The sequence below is a fragment of the Phalacrocorax carbo genome, chromosome 1 (genome assembly GCF_963921805.1).
Source record: "Phalacrocorax carbo chromosome 1, bPhaCar2.1, whole genome shotgun sequence".
Classification (NCBI taxonomy): domain Eukaryota; kingdom Metazoa; phylum Chordata; class Aves; order Suliformes; family Phalacrocoracidae; genus Phalacrocorax; species Phalacrocorax carbo.
This window is the reverse complement of record NC_087513.1, coordinates 69,261,184-69,277,671: the sequence shown is the minus strand read 5'-3', so window position 1 is coordinate 69,277,671 and position 16,488 is coordinate 69,261,184. Positions and strand designations below refer to the sequence as shown.

General features: G+C 44.9%; 1 protein-coding gene across 2 annotated transcripts in view; it reads right to left on the bottom strand.

Annotated features, from left to right (window-relative positions):
* Positions 1-16,488, bottom strand: part of LOC135314679 (chromatin remodeling regulator CECR2) — a 97,827-nt gene that overhangs the window by 35,404 nt on the left and 45,935 nt on the right. For both annotated transcript variants that reach the window (XM_064458638.1, XM_064458647.1), the window contains exon 2: positions 11,762-11,856. In XM_064458638.1, the coding sequence (XP_064314708.1) occupies positions 11,762-11,856 (95 nt within the window). The remainder of the gene's footprint in view (positions 1-11,761; positions 11,857-16,488) is intronic.

The following is a 16,488-nucleotide window of genomic DNA, read 5'->3' as shown; positions in this document are numbered from 1 at the left end:
TGTTGGATATCCTGCCTGTCTGAATGGGAATACTTGAGTGTCCATCAAGCATTAAGTGGTTTCTGCTTCTTTATCAGGGGGTGCACTGAACAGTTTGTCAGTCATAGATGAGACAAGATGCATGCTCCCAGCAGTGTCAGCTGTCCTTTTCCTGCCTTGAGGAATCAATCTGTTGCACCAAGGGCGCCTAGAAAGAGGCAATATCAGTTACCGAAGCTTTACTCAGAAAGGGAGGCAGAACTGATACTAGAACAGAGTAGTACCAGTGCTGATGCCATCACACATCATGTCCAAGGTAGAAAGGACCAAGGAAAGAAGCCCCATGTACCTGAGATAAATTAATGACAGAACTGAAAATGTCTCTGTATCATGCCTGGAGAAAGTTGGGTATCAAGCTGGCATGTGAAACTGCAGGAGAATACAAGGGAGATGTCTACGTGTATGTCACCCCTTGCCAAGCGATGACATTGATCTTGGCTGGGGAAGGGCCAGGGAAAGTGGCTTTCATTAAGCAATGAATTCCCTAGCATGCTAGTGAATAGGGTTGGAGAACTGAGGAGCGCTGGAGCTCAACGCTTCCCTATCCAACAAGATCTATCACAGCAGCTAGACTAGGAACATGAATTTTTCCCGGACAGGATGCTCAGATAGAGTGGTAAGAATCTCCTGAGACCCTGAAGCGCAGAGTTTTCTGTCAGGCTCAAAATCAGAAAACAAGTAACAGATGTCACTGGCAAAGGCAGAATAGCAGAAGGCAGAAGAGAGGTCCCGAGTCTCAGAGCCAACATCAGGGTGTGTACTGAAGGCACTGGAATGTAGGCTGGTACTGAAGGACAGGAAGATAACGGTGATGAGATGTCATGGTCATCAGTACTGAGGTTGGTGATACCAGTACACAAGACAGAGAAGTACACAAGGAGATCCAGCTGAAGGAAGGATACACCGATCTGCAGGGCACAGCTAGTCCCCTGGTGAAGCATAAAATCACCAAGAGAAGTTTAAGCAATATTGATGCCAAACTGGAGACTTTACCAGGCACATCAGCAGGCAGCAGGCTTGATGATGCTGAGAGACTGAATGGTATCAGTAAATTATGTCACTTTTTAGATGCAATGGAAAAGCAAGGAACCCAGGTTCTCCTCAGAGCATGTGCTCTCGAGGTAAAAAATCTGAGACACAGCAGTTTCCAGGGTCAGTTTTAGAGCTCAAGGAGCAGTTCCTGGACCCCAAAACAAAACTGTCTGACCTGGACATTTCTGAGCACAACTTGACAAAGGGAGGTACCTTACTCCCCCCACAGATAGGAGGCCAGATTTTTGTCAGCCTTCTAAAGAAAGTCAGACAAAGGCAGGAGGGTCCATAGGCAGGGTGAAATGCTGATCCTGAAAGACCCTGATCAGCAGGTGAAACTCCTCCAGTCCCAGCATGGATGGATGCCTCCCAGCACCACTCAGGAATTCAGAGTGCTGCATTCCTCTCTGCCCAGTTCTTCCCCAAGGCTTATCAGACACTGAGGATGTGAATCACTTATAGGCATAGCTATTTCACAGCCAAGGCAGCATTTCAAGCCTGGGGGCTTCTGCATTGCTCTGTGTCAAGTACCTTTGGCTCTGAATGACAAAAGGCAATCTCTTGAAGGATCAAAAAGCAAAACAAAAAGAACCAGTGTTAGAACTATTTATTAACTAACCCAAGAACTAGTTACAGGTTGTTAGATACAATAAAAAGGGAGAGAAGGATCTGGGTGCTCAAGAGGGAAACAAGTACCTTGGGGGAAGCCAAGTCTGTCAGTCGGGGGTGTGTGTGTGTGTGTGTGTGTGTTCAGGTAATGGTGGTGAGGGTGAAAGGCCTGGTAAAATGTAGGCTGTTGGCTACTGCTTTGAAGGGTTCTGCTAAGGAAGACTTTGGTTCATGCATGCTAGCTGTATAGCCAGCACATACTGATCTGACCTGGAAAAGAGGTGCAGTCCTTAAGGGAGGGATCTCGATGGCTACACAGACACAATGAAGCATGAGAACTGCTGCTGCATGCTCTGCTCTTGCTACACGCTGCCTCCATGTGCACACTTTGACACTTAAGGCATGGAGTTTTTCCCCCTTGTTTTGTGTCTTATTCTGTGTGATCTTGACAACCAACCACACAGTGCATGCCCAACAACAAACCACTCCAGATGTGGTGAAATGAAGATCAAGCCATAGTAGTCTCTAGCTCAGGAGGGATGAACACAGCCTTCTGGATAGTCCAGAATAAAGGAACATACCTACAGCCCAAGTTTCACCTTGTGAACTGACCTGGTAAGACAGCAAGGCTTTGATTGGTCTGTGATGTCATTTCACTTCTCCCATCGATTACCTTCACCTGAATCTAATCAGGCTTCTATCCATGCTTGCTTGCTTGCCAATTTTTGTGGACATGTGTCTGTCTTTCTACTACTGTAATTTGATGGCAATGCTCTTTCTGAAGAGAAGCAGATCAACCCCTGGGAGTTGGAGCCGATTAACTTACAAAAGACCCAAATACATCTCCTATATTCTGAAAGAGCAAATAGGAATGAGGCTCACTGTGCCCCACATTCAGACTGGAAGAGGATCATTACTTACTATTCATTCCTGGATCCTTGAAGAACAAGTGAAGCCAGCTTAATGCTGCATTGTTCATTCCTAGTGCCCATCAATAGAAAGCATGCGCCCAATTCATAGCCATGAGGAAACACAACAGTATTGCTGTGCCATAAGCTCTTCCAATTGTTTAGGGGCTGTAGAGAGGACCTTAGGGTATTACAGTGATGATGAGCACTGTGGGGAAGAAGCTAGAGTTATTGTCTTGATGATGATAGGGAAATGGGACACATTTTATGTGCCATGTGTTATGGCACAAATACATATGAAACAAGCTCTTATGTGCCTTGCTGCTCATAGAAAAATATGCTTAATGTGGGAGAAGAGACTCTCTTCTGAGGCAAAAAATACCTAGCATAGGGTTGCCTTGAAGCAAAGAAGCTTGTCGAATTCATTACTTGGAACCAGCCCCACATATTACATGTTTCTGGGTACAATGGATGAAAACAAGTTTTTACAGATAAATAAATGGGTCCTAAAGAAGTCCTTTTGGGATTCTTTTCAGAACAGGTATTTCCTCTTCTTTTCTCTAAAGCTTAAACCACTACTCTGACTGAGCCAGAAAGTGACAAAGGATAGAAGGTAAAACGAGAGAAAAATTAAAAGTATAGGTGACTTAGAATGGAGACTGGCATGACACACCAAATCATTTTAGTGGCTTAGCAGCTGGCCAGCTGTTCATCAAGCTCACTGGGGCTAAAAGGCTCCAAGAAAATAATTTCAGAACTTCTCCAATATTCATCCGTGGACTAAAGATCAGTTTCTGAACCTGGCTGAGGTGCTGGGAGGTGGCCTGCAAAATCAACCAAGATGGAGCAAAAGTCCTGCACTGGTGGGTTGGAGCATCAGTACCTTAAAATGCAAGTCTCAAAAGTGAGGGCAAAGGTTTCACATGGGGAGAATGTCCACATCCTGTCCCCCTCTCTCCATCACTCTTTGTCTTCTTCCTTCTATTTGCCTCTCCATCCATCTGCCCTGACAATTACAGCACAGCTTTCACACTTTCTTTTTCTTCCACCATTTTAATTTTATTCTCCACCACACCTACGGAACAGTACTTCTGGAACATGCCACCAACTTTTCCTCAAACTCTTCTTTAAAGATTCATTTTATCCATCTGAGAATCAAAGACATTTACTTAGCTTTATTTATACTTGAACTCTATAATTTTATTCCACTGTGCTACTCATTAATCTCTGAGTGACCGTGTTATTTTACAGCTGTAATCTCATCCTTCCTTTCCCAACACCTGCCAGCTGCCTCATTTTCACTTTTTACCCTTTAAAAGGCTCACCTTGAATAGCTTGGCTATTATTATAATAAATATTAATATTAGATTCAAGATGAGCAATGTAGCCACTTCATCTCCCTTGCCCCCTCACGGTATCTCCTGTGCCGATGATACTGGGTTGATTCCAGAGGCCATCCACCAGTCTCCATGATGTATGCAAGGCAACACTTGTTAAAAGTCAGACTGTAAATAATGCTGATCTTGTTGATATTCACTTGGCATTCATGAATATGATTCTGAGTTAGTGAGGTGCTTTGTGGCTGGGCCATTGAAACTGTTGTTATAATCAAGGTCACTGGCACAACTGCAAGAGCTGGCTGTTAAAACTCCGTCTGAAAGGTAGTGGTCCCTAGGTCTGCTGCGACTGAGCTTAGGCTGGCTGCCCCAGGTGTTATGGCATGGACTGAAGCGTTGACTTCATTCAGATTGTGCCTTAGCTTAGCCAGTCCTGCAGCCTGGTTCACCACAGTACCCATGAGATGGAAAACTTGGCATTGGTTTGCCAGCTATCCCTGTTGACCTGCCACTTTATCCCCTAGACCAGACCAACATACAGTGGTTCTTAAAGAACACAGCTCACGTAGCCACATGCAGAAGGGCAGTTAAGATGTTAAGTGTTCTATTGAGGGCACTTCTACCAAAACATGAGACCTGGGATAACTCCAAAGTAGCCTGTAATGACACAGTCCATACAGAATAAAGGACAAGGATGGACAAAAGTGACAAAGCAGAAGGAAGAAGCTTAATATCTCCGAGTGTTTAACACAGTCATCAGAAATGGGCATTCTGCCCCAATGGGTTAGAAGATTTCAGATTATACCTTATCTCTTTCTGAGGAAAGTTCAAATAAGTGATTACAGAAGAAGCATTAGAAAATAAGCAGAAAAGAGGCAGTATTCTTGATTGGCAATTCAACAAGTAGGGAATATAGCTCTTCAGATGCCATACTGGGAGTATTTCTCAATGCCACCACTAAGGGTATGCAGGAAATAATTAAGACAATTGTGGGGGAGGAAAGAGGAATTAAGGACTACCTTCTTATTATCCATATTCATAGGATCATAGAATCACAGGATCATTTAGGTCAGAATAAACCTTTAAGATCATCAAGTCCAGCCGCTCACCTAGCACTGCCAAGTCTACCACTGAACTATGTCCTTAAGCACCACATCTACATGTCTTTTAAATACCTCCAGTGATGGTGACTCAACCACTTCCCTGGGCAGCCTGTTCCAGTGCTTGACAACCTGTTCAGTGAAGAAATCTTTCCTAATATCCAATCTAAGCCTCCTCTGGTGCAACTTGAGGCCATTTGTCCTTACCTTATCACTTGTTACGTGGGAGAAGAGACCACCATCCACCTCGCTACCACCTCCTTTCAGGTTGTTGTAGTCAGCAATAGTTTCCCCTGAGCCTCCTTTTTTCCAGGCTAAACAACCTCAGTTCCCTCAGCTGCTCCTCATAAGACTTGTGCTCTAAACCCTTCATCAACTTTGTTGATCCTTCTTTGGACATGCTCTAGCAACTCAATGTCTTTCTTGTAGTGAGAGCTCTAAAACTAAGTACAGTATTCAAGGTGCAGCCTCACCAGTGCCAAGTACAGGGGGACTATCACTTCCCTAGTCCTGCTGCCACACTATTCCTGATACAAGCCATGGTGCTATTGGCCTTCTTGGCCACACTGCTGGCTCATGTTCAGCCAGCTGTCGATCAGCACCCCAGGGCCTTTTCAGCCAGGCAGCTCTGCAGCCACTCTTCCCCAAGTCTGTAGCGTTGCACAGAGTTGTTGTGACCCAAATGCAGGACCCAACACTTGGCCTTGTTGAACCTCATACAACTGGCTTTGGCCCATAGGTCCAGCCTGTCCAAATCTCTCTGTAGACCCTTCCTACCCTAAAGCAGATCAATGCTCCTGCACAATTTGGTGTCATCTGCAAACTTACTGAGGGTGCACTCAGATCTCCTCATCCAGATCATTGATGAAGATATTAAACAGAACCAGCCCCAACACTGAGCCCTGGGGAACCACTTGTGACCAGCTGCCAACTGGATTTAACTCCATTCACCACAACTCTTTGGGCCTGGCCATCCAGCCAGCTTTTTACCCAGCTAAGAGTACGCCTGTCCAAGGCACAAGCAGCCAGTTTCTCCAGGAGAATGCTGTGGGAAACAGTGTCAAAGGCTTTACTAAAGTCTAGGTAGACGACATCACAGCCTTTTCCTTATCCACTAAGCTGGTCGCCTTGTCATAGAAGGAGATCAGGTTAGTCAAGCAGGACCTGCCTTTCATAAACCCATACTGACCGTGCCTGATAACCTGGTTGTCCTGTACATGCCACGTGATAGCACTCAGGATGATCTGCTCCATAACATTCCCTGGCACTGAGGTCAGGTTAACAGGCCTGTAGTTCCCTGGATCCTCCTTTGGCCTTCTTCTAGATGGGCATCACATTTGCTTACCTCCAGTCAACTGGGACCTCCCCAGTTAGCCAGGACTGCTGATAAAGGACTGAAAGTGGCTTGGGGAGGACTTCTGCCAGCTCCCTCAGTACCCTTGGGTGGATCCCATCTGGCCCCATAGACTTTTGTGTATCCAGATGGTATAGCAGGTCGCTAACCATTTCTCCTTGGCTTATGGGGGCTTCATTCTGCTCCCCATCCCTGTCTGCCAGCTCAGGGGGCTGGGTACCCAGAGAACAACTGGTCTTACTATTAAAGACTGGAGCAGAGAAGGTATTAAGTACCTCAGCCTTTTCCTCATCCTTTGTCAGTATGTTTCCCCCCGCATCCAATAAAGGACAGAGTTTCTCCTTAGCCCTCCTTTTGTTGCTCATGTATTTATAGAAACATTTTTAATTGTCCTTTACAGCAGTAGCCAGATTAAGTCCTAGCTGGGCTTTGGCTCTTCTAATGTTCTCCCTGCATAATCTTGTGACATCCTTGTAGTCCTCCTTTGTTGCCTGCCCCTTCTCCCAAAGGTCAGAAACTCTTTTTTTTCTACCTGAGTTCCAGCCAAAGCGCTCTCTTCAGCCAGGCCCGTCGTCTTCCTCACCAGCTTGTCATTTGGCACATGGTGACGGGCTACTCCCGCATCTTTAAGATCTCCTTCTTGAAGAATGTCTAGCCTTCCTAGACTCCTTTGCCCTTCATATTAAAACAAACAAGGTGCAAACTACAAGCCAAAGACTCCAAGGTTAGTTTACAGATCCAGAAAGGACTTAAGGTGGGCATGAAACAGATGATCCACTTGGGGAAAAAAAAAATTCCAATGCATTAAAGGAAGAAATAATATGGAAAAAAATAATTGAGGTTTCTAAGGAAGCAAAAGCTGTCTGTGGTGCCACATAAGTCAATTAGATAGTTTTCAGCTACAGTGATGGACCAACCTCCTGGGGTATAAGAAAAAAAAGATCTCATGGGGGATAGGCAAAAGCAGAGATATTGTTTTTGTTCCTCCTCACTTTCTGGCACCTTTGCCCATGTTGAAAAAAAAAAAAATTAAAACATGTTATATAAAAAAAAGCAATTAAAATGTTTTTCAAGAGACAATAGCAGCATACAAAATGTCTCCCAATGAGAAATATGATAAAGTCATTGAAACTTTTTATGCCATCACATTAACAGTAGTGAAGAATGAGTTTCACCCAAAGAAATGCTGAACAGCAGCAGCTTTTCTGGATTATTTCAGTTCAGTGTACACATCCATGTCACACCATCACTTCTTACTTAAAAACAGCTGCAGAAGGCTCCTGCTGCGGCTGTTGCCGTTAGCTGAAGCTCTGATCTTCCTGTCTTGATACAAGTCATCAAGTCGCATTTCCTGCTGGAATTAAAGTGGCAGCCCCTAGGGACTATGCAGCTGCCCAATTTATATCAGAGAAAATCTGAAGCAAGCACCAGTATTTTTTCAAACTGCTTAATTCTTACTTATTTATTTTTTATAAACTCCAAATTCTATTACGAGTTTTCTCCCTCATCACTCCCCACTTTCCAGGAAGTGGCATTTTGAAACAATTAAAAGAAAAGATAGATGTTTCAAGGCCTATGCACAAAAGCTAGAGGCAGGAAAAATGTATGGGTAAATTCACTGACATCAAACCAAACGTGCTTGTCGCATAAAACCGAGCAGAGAGAGCATACAAAGATATTCAAGGATATTAGTTATTTTATGTGGTTAGTATTTCAATGGTACAGACGGTATATGAATACAATGAAGGTTATTTATAAAACAACAAAAGCTGCAGATCACGGAACAGAAGTATTTTGGGTTAAAGCAAAAAGAGGAGAGCAAGAGGGAAACTGTCCTGGCCAAGTGCACAAACCACCTGGTGCCGGGCAAGGACAGCTACCGGGTCATTGCTAAAGATGCTAGAAGCCAGAAATGCAGGCTACCATCTTTTTTGCTCTGTACTTCTACAGTGCTTAACACAGCAAGAACCAGGTCAATGAAGAGTGCTTCTAACAGCTATGATAGGTTATGATAACTAAGAATTTGGAGAATATCATGTGGCATCCCATTAAGTAGTCTCTGCAGTTAAACACAGATCTCCATAACTCAAAGAAAGTCTTAAGTTACCAGACATTCAGCACTCCTTAACCATCAATCAGGGTAAAAAACAGTCTCTCTCTTTTATGTAAATTCTTTTTAAGAAAAAAAGTCTATCATAAAGAATATCAAAACCAAGGCAAAGTTGCTCTACTTCAAACCAAGAATCACAGAACCCTACAAAAGTATTAATCTTGGGGTTTTTTTCAAAGCATAATAAGCAAATCAAACTAGAGTATGTTAAATTGTGCATTAGAAGGGCTCTCAGCTAGGTTCCTCTTCCAAAATTACTTGAGAGCACATTATAATTAGCAAAGGTATGTGACAGTTTTATACCCTTCTATGATGCATGATTAAAGCCAGGCAGCCCAGCTCTGCTGCAAGTTCTGCACGCTGTCAAAACAGATGTGACAAGAACTACAAGCTGCTCCCAGAAAGGCTGTGAGAAAGCATAGACAGATAACATTTTGGCCATCAAAGAGGTAACACATGATCCAAAACTAATTAAACCTTAAAACTCCTCGGAGAGGTAAACTGTATTTTATATGAAGTTATATGAAGCACCTTGTGCTTGAGCTGCAATGCTCCAGCCCAAGAACAAGGATGAGAACAGGCTCCTACCTTCTCCTCTGAGGTGCAACAGGGAGCAAAGTCTGCAGTCTAAAGATTAACAGCTCACAGCCTCAGCACAAGGATGCGGAGCACAAATGACCGTTACAGAAGTTGCTGCTGTAATGCCACTATGAGGGTCTGTGAAACTGCTCGTTTTTCCCACATGAGACAGATACCTACTATGTGTCTGCAACAGAAAAATGCGGAGTCCTGGCCTATTGTGAAAAGCCAAACCTAAACTCCACACAAATTCTGCCTCTTACATTTGCACGTCTTCGTCTGCTGAGCACTCAGAAAAACAATTAGAGGCTCAACTTCTTACCATTAATAGGGGACAAACTAAGTACAGTAAGGAAGCTGTGCATCAGCCAAGGCCCATGCCTCTTGAACTCAGATTAGGGGGAACAAAAGTGTTGGATAAATATGTAAGGAACAAGGAGAATTTCAGGCTTTAAAAACACACATTCCTTTTGGATAGATATTCCATGGCTGGTTTGTAAGCGTGAAACAAACAGTGGGGAAAGTTTGTTTCTGAGAAGTGTATCCAAGCAATTATTTTTATTCTCATTTATGTACAGATTTCCATGTTTAGACTACATCTTAATGCTTCTTCCTTTGTGACATCCCCTCTGCATACAGCACCTTTCCCTCTGTTTCCAGGTAGCCTTCCCCATTGCTTCCTCTGCAGAGCTTCAGAGCCCACCTCCCTAACATCCCAGTGGCTCCAGGCCATTTTCCTGATAGATTCCTTCAGCCATTTCCACCACACTGCTCCTGCTGGGCTCTTTTCCCCATCACCCCTGCAGAAAAGACTTTTCTTATTATTCCCCTGCCCGTGAGGTAGTCCCCTTCTAATGGCGGTGCTGTAGAAACGGTGAAGCTGGTTTCTCCTTCAGGCAGCTCATGCTTTCCTTAGCCCAACCATTCGGGTGAGGTATAAGTTCTCGCAACTTCACCATGTGACTTCACACTCCTCCGTTTCCGATGGCACCTCTCGTACATGGACAGACCCCCCAGCAGCAGCTACATAGGTACCCACCTATGCTGCATACGCATCATGACTAGGCTGCACAAAACCACAGTTGGATTACCAGCTCTCCCTTCTGCGATGACATTACCTCCTTGCAGATTTTGCATCTCAGAGTTAACCAAGGCTGTATTTACACGGGCACAATGTGGGGCCTACACGCAATACGGAATAACAAGTACACATTGTTGAGCTGCCAAGTGAGGCAAGTAACTGCATGAGTGTATGCGCATGTGTACATGTGTAACCTTCCCCAGACAGACAGACAACTTGCCAATGCCTAATGACTCACCCATGATTCATCCCTGACTTTTGTTAGTTAAAACATTGAGAAAGGGGAGACAATTAGACGGTGCAACTCCTAAGCAGACACTCTTAGATCTGGAGAGTTGAGGAGATCCTCAGACTGTTGAATTTATCAAGCTTACCCAAGACAAATCTTCCACTGCTTCTACAAGGCTGAGCTGATTAAGGTGGGCAAAACACTTAAATCACTACTTTCTGGTGTGAAGAAATAAATTTGCTGCATGTTTATAAGCAAGATTATATTGCCTTGGCTGTTTTGATGAAGGAGGTATACACAATTGCAGTCCCTTTACAATCAAGCTTCCTCATTAGATCAATTTCATTCAGCGACAGTAAATGCAGTGCAGCTGCCTGGTTCAGGTCCTGATACCCACTTATGCTGAATGTCAACCCAGTAATGCAAGAGAACTTACTTAAATGGCATATACATATATATATAGACTAACTATATAGATTTTGTTGGACATAATCAGTTAATTAGAAATACAGCTTTCAATGGAAGCAGCTATGTTTATGTCTATGCGCCAGCCTAAGCCTTGCACAACGGGGAATCTTAGGGAGCAGGATCACTTAACACCTCTTCTAAGCAATTGCAAGTGTTGCAAAGCTGTCTTCGTCTCCACAATTATGCTTTGCTATTAACATGATTCACAGAAGAACAAATAAAACACACTGCACAAGCCTTCATTATCACTGGAAGCACGTTTCACTGTGTGAGTGCTGATCCTCATGGTGATCCTAAAGAATGATGTTCTACAGATGTCTCATTCTGGGAGGCTACTTTGGTGGACACTAACAAAGTGTCTCTGGATGTCCAAACATCAGGAGAACGTGTCAAACCACCTTCCAACATCCTGCAACTGAACTGATTCCAATACTCCTCTTACTTCCATGAAAATAATTACAATTGACCCTCTAAAAAAAAAAGGGGGTCTTCCATGCAAGTTAGGTGGCTGCAGAGCAGCAAGTTTCATTCTGTGCAATACATATAAAATGTTGAAAACATATGTGATGATTTAAAGACTTACTGTGATATCACTAATTTGACCAAATAGAGTGCAGAGCATAACAGCAGATGTGAATGTTCAGTGTATGGGGTAGTGCTACAGCAGAGCATCACACAGATTTGTATGGGATCTGAACAAAAAATTTTGCTTAACAACGGGTCTGTAAAATTAAAAACCTACAACTCAACCCAAGAAGAGCTGGAATTCCCTTCCACTTGGTGAAGCATCTGGCCTGATTGCTGGCGGCTGCCGATCACTGCCATGTTATCACTCTAAAGCCGTGAAACATCCCCGCGACTGTGTTAATTAGCTCCCCTTGCAGAGTGCTTGAGCCATAGAGCGAGGTTACTCACGTGATGTCTCTGCGCTGATAGCAACCTTGAAGAAGGCAGGCGATCAGGTCACTGATAAACTCCACATCATCCCTGTGAAGAGCAGCTTCCAGTTCCTAATGAGCAGAAAGAAGAGAAAAAAATTCCAACCATCAAACTAATTCTTTAAAATTTACTGCTGCTGAGCAGGACCAAAAAGACCCAAGCAGCCTCAAGTATGTGTACAGCAGCAGAGCATACACTGGGTAAGCCGACCTTCCCCATCATTAAAAATACTGCTACTATTACCTCTTCGTTGCAACAGTTTATGGGAAGACCTTGAAAGGCTTTTACTGAATGTCACTCTCCAGCCAGAAGACTAATGGAAACCGAAAAATAGGGTTCAGTGAGGTTGAGTTACCACAGCCTAATAAGAAACCCATGATTTCTCCTACATTCAGCTGATGGGCAGGAATCAACAGTTTCATTCTCCTGCTTTGCTTTCCACTCACTAAGGCTGGTGAGCTAATTTATAAGATGTGCTCAGAACACATGGCCCTAAAAGCCACGGAGAAGTAGCAGTTTCAGATGGATAGCCAAAAATGGCTGAAAGCTAGCAAGCAAACGCCTCAAAGAAAAGCATTGTTTAACTTATATCTCTTTGTTTGGGGTTTGTTGGGTTTTTTTTCCCCAGTAAGAGAGAGAGAAAGGATGAAGGGATGTCAAACCTCATGACCCAAAACCTCAACCCTTAATGGAGGCGTGGAGAGTTTCATGGCTTATTTCAGCATTATGGAGTTCATGTAAAGATGTGATGTGGGAACTGATTCACTAAAATGATAAACTTCTGAAATGTAGTTATTACGAATTTCACATGTTGCAAGAAATACCTGTTTTTCAGCTAGCAATTTCAAGCTTTGTTTTCAACATTACGATGTTAACTACAGTTTTATTTATATGTCAGAAAATCACTCGCAGTAAGAAAAATCCACTTCCTATCAGAGTTATCATCAGTAGCACAAAGCAGTTAACAAGATTTAATATGGATAAATAACAGACGCATAGGAACCTATTCTTTTTTGGTTTCAGAGTAAATAATGGATTGAATACAAATTCCTACTTGAATGTTACTCAACAGACTGTTACACAAATAGCTAAGCTAATGGCTACAGAATAAAGGTTAATGGCCAGAGAATAAAGGATAAACGTTTTGGCACTTACCCAATAAAGAACAGAAAGTGCTTTTTTATTAGCCCACAGTAACTGCGGTAATAAAATTATTGATAACAGATTGCAGATTAAATGCTGCTTGTAGTTTTTTATTGGAAATGTATTAATGGCATATTTTTATTATCCACACCACTCTTATTTACCTTTTGCACAATATCCAAAGTGCTTCACGAGCGGAAGCCTGACACGTGCCCTGTGAAGGAGGTATTAAACGCATCCATTATATGTGGAAACTCTAGGCAAGGAAAGGGCAGCGGGCAGCCGAAGCCTGACATAGCATCCCTGCTGCAGAGCTAGGAAAAGTCCCAAGAACCTCTGTTCTGGCCTCTAGATGACTACCCTGCTTAATGACAAGTTAATACAAAAACTGCAGGTGCTGCTTGCCATCCCTGGGAGAGAGTGATATTATTGTTGTAGGAATAGTAATGATGCTATATAAATAGCAATTACTGAGTGAATTCACTTGGTAAGCAGCTAGTATTTTGGAGGTGTTGACTTATTTTATTGGTAAATGACTTTAGTGGACATCTGACCTCTAACAAAACCTACCTGAGAGGGGAAAGAAAAAAATACATGATGTGCTAAAATATCACAGGTCTGTTTCCACAGTGAACTTGCAGCTTGTGAAAAATGACATGAGGGCCCAGAATAAAGGGGGAGGGGGGGAAAGTAAGTCTCCGGGATATTCCCCCCCATTCAGCCTCTCTTTCTTATCCACATATACTCTGTGCGCTAAAGCTGTCAGTCAGCAGACTGCCCCTGCTAGGATGCGACAGCCTTTTGTATGAAGGAATATTTAAATTGCTTCCCGTGAGCCTTTTCAGCCTGCTGTTTGACTAACACTCCTTAAGCAGTGGCCACAACCGGCTCAGATAACCCCTATCTCCAGCCATTGTTTTCCAGGCCCAGGAGTGACCTTTACATTTTCGGATCTAGTGGGTCACCCAGGGAGGAGGGGGACATTCCTCAGGCACTGGGCAAGGTGCTGTCTCCTGGGCAGGGACCTGCGAGCCTTCCCCAGAATATCTTTCTGGAGAGTTTCCCCCCCTCTTGCTGCCTCCTCTCTCCCAGATGGGTGTCTCTCATCCCTGCCTTCATGGTGGGTGCAGAGTGGGTTTGGGAACCTGATTCAGCTGCAGATGGATCTTGCAGCCATTTACTACAGGCACTGGGCACGCAGACCCATACAGGGCTGGGTGCAGAGTCCCGGCACCACTCTGAGTTAAGGGCCTCTGGCACAAGTCAGGATTAAAAAGCCACACATAGTACGGGGCTAACAAAGGTCCATCGTTAGCAGGCGTGAGAGGCTGTCAGAGCCTCTGTAGAAAGGTGCTTGCATCACGCTCCCCAGTACCGTGGGTACTGCCTGTAGCTCACTCTGGTCCTCTTGTCCCTACCGACAGTTGCACCCGGTGCCAACAGGTTATGGTAAAGGCACAGTTCAAGTATTACTGTGATTATTTGTTTTGGAAAAAGATACTGACATTGTCCTGTAAAGTTTTTGTCTACTTTCTTTTCCTGTCACTGCTTGCAATAGGGCAAGAGCAGCGTGAGGTGCTTTAATTTCCCTGGGGTGGGTCCATTGGCCCTGTTCAACTGAATGTCACAATTTTCTATCCCATTGGAGTCTCCAGCTTTCTGCCTCAAAACACCTAAATCCTGGACTTTTCCTACATGCCCAGGGTGCTGTGGGAGCACCGGGGACCAGGAGTATGTGACACAACACTTAACATCTCAGGAGCATGAATGAAGAGTTAGGATCCCCTCGGGTTTTCACCTAATGCTTCAGATTTTGCAGGAGGAGGAATAAACCTTGTTTTTCCAGCCCTCCCCTCCAACAACAGATGGCCAGCAGAGCAGCAGGGTGCTCGAGCAGCGCATCTGAGCAGAGGTGGCCGAAGAGACCCAAGGGACTCCCAGGAAAAAGAGGCCACCAAAATCCCCCTGGTCCTGAGGGCGAAGCCTCCCCGGGGCACCCAACCCCGTGTTCCTCCAGCCTGGCCAGGGCGAGCGGCTGGGTTTCCTCCCAGCCACCATCCCCCCCATGCCTCCAACCCTTTTGTTTTTCCCCTTTTCTCTTTGAGCACTGAGCTGTGAGCACAGAAATCTGAACCTTGCCAAAACGCTTTGGGGACGGCACAGAAAGGAAACAGAAGAGGCAGCAAATCAGCAGAGGAAGGGGGGGGACACACACATCTCCTCCTCCTCTAGCTGGAGAGAGCAACAGACAGGAGAAAAGCAGGATTCTCCCCCTCTCCAGCTGGCGTCACACTTCATTAGGGAAAAGCCTGTTTAACATCTCTCCCTCCCCCCAGCCCAGGACTAAATCCCCCCTGAGTCAGGCAAGGGCTGTTGGGAAGAGGCGGCCACCAGAGCAAGGGTGACCACCTTGGCCGGGAAGAGTGCTGGCCCGAAGCGGGACTAGCTGGGGCAGCCAAGAGGGCACCAACCCATCCCTCCCACTCCCTGGGAAAATAGTTGGCATGGGTGGGCTGGAAGGTAGGAGCTGGCTTGCCCTACTCCTGCCCCACGCCAGGCACTCTGGCAGGTACAGTTAATGCCTCTGGTGTGATACTGGCCAAGGTTTGAGTCCAAAACAAATGCTGCTCCCCCAGAGCTGCTGTGAACATGTATTAAACGCTCCTATTACCTGCATTTTGTTGCAGTTGTTACTTCGGTCTGCTCTTGACAGCACACAAGTGCTCTGGCACCTGCACATGTAGTGACACAAACCCCATGTGCCCCAAAGTCTTTTCAGTACCTTTTTAGTATCTGCCCAGACTTTTGAGAGGAAAAGATGGTCAACTTCCTGGGTAAAAGTAAATGAATGAGTCCACAAGTGGGACAGCAGTGACACTGGTCACCAACACCAGCGCAGATGTGACGGCAGAGCTGCTGCATGCACTGGTGTTTTGAACTATGGAAAGCAGCCAGTCAGGCTCCAGCTCCTAGCAAGCTGTCTGCTTGGAGGGTGGTGTCGCAAAGTTTGGGGCCCTTGTTTCAGAAGACGGGCTCCTCCAAAGCTGCAGGGAAGCCCAGCACGTGCGAGAGCCTGGCGTGACCAGGCTGGATGCTGAGGTACAGGACTACAGTTCTAAGGCCTCCTCTGTGTTGGAGCTGAATCATCTATAACCGAATCTGATGGACATAACCATTTTAAGCACAGCTAAGCCTTGTCCAAGTTAGCCATCAGTTTAAAAACCCCAATCCCCTCAGCTCTATTTCCATACCACTGCTGTTATCAGCTTTCCACTGCAATGCTCCCAAGCGACTCACCAGGCTTTTGCAGAGGCTTTAGGAGATCACCAAAAGATACCAGTGTGGGCTGTGCTGAGCCAGCCCCAACCCATGCACTGAAATTTCAATGCTGTCACTGAATCAAGTCAGGACGTTCTTTTCCCTCACAGATAATTAATGACAACAGGTACCCGGGCAAGACTTAAGCGAATTCATGCAAAAGAGTACAGTTACCAGGATGGGGCAGGAAGACAAGAAGTCAACTGCAGCTCTGAAATGCTTCCAATAAGCATCATTTATTC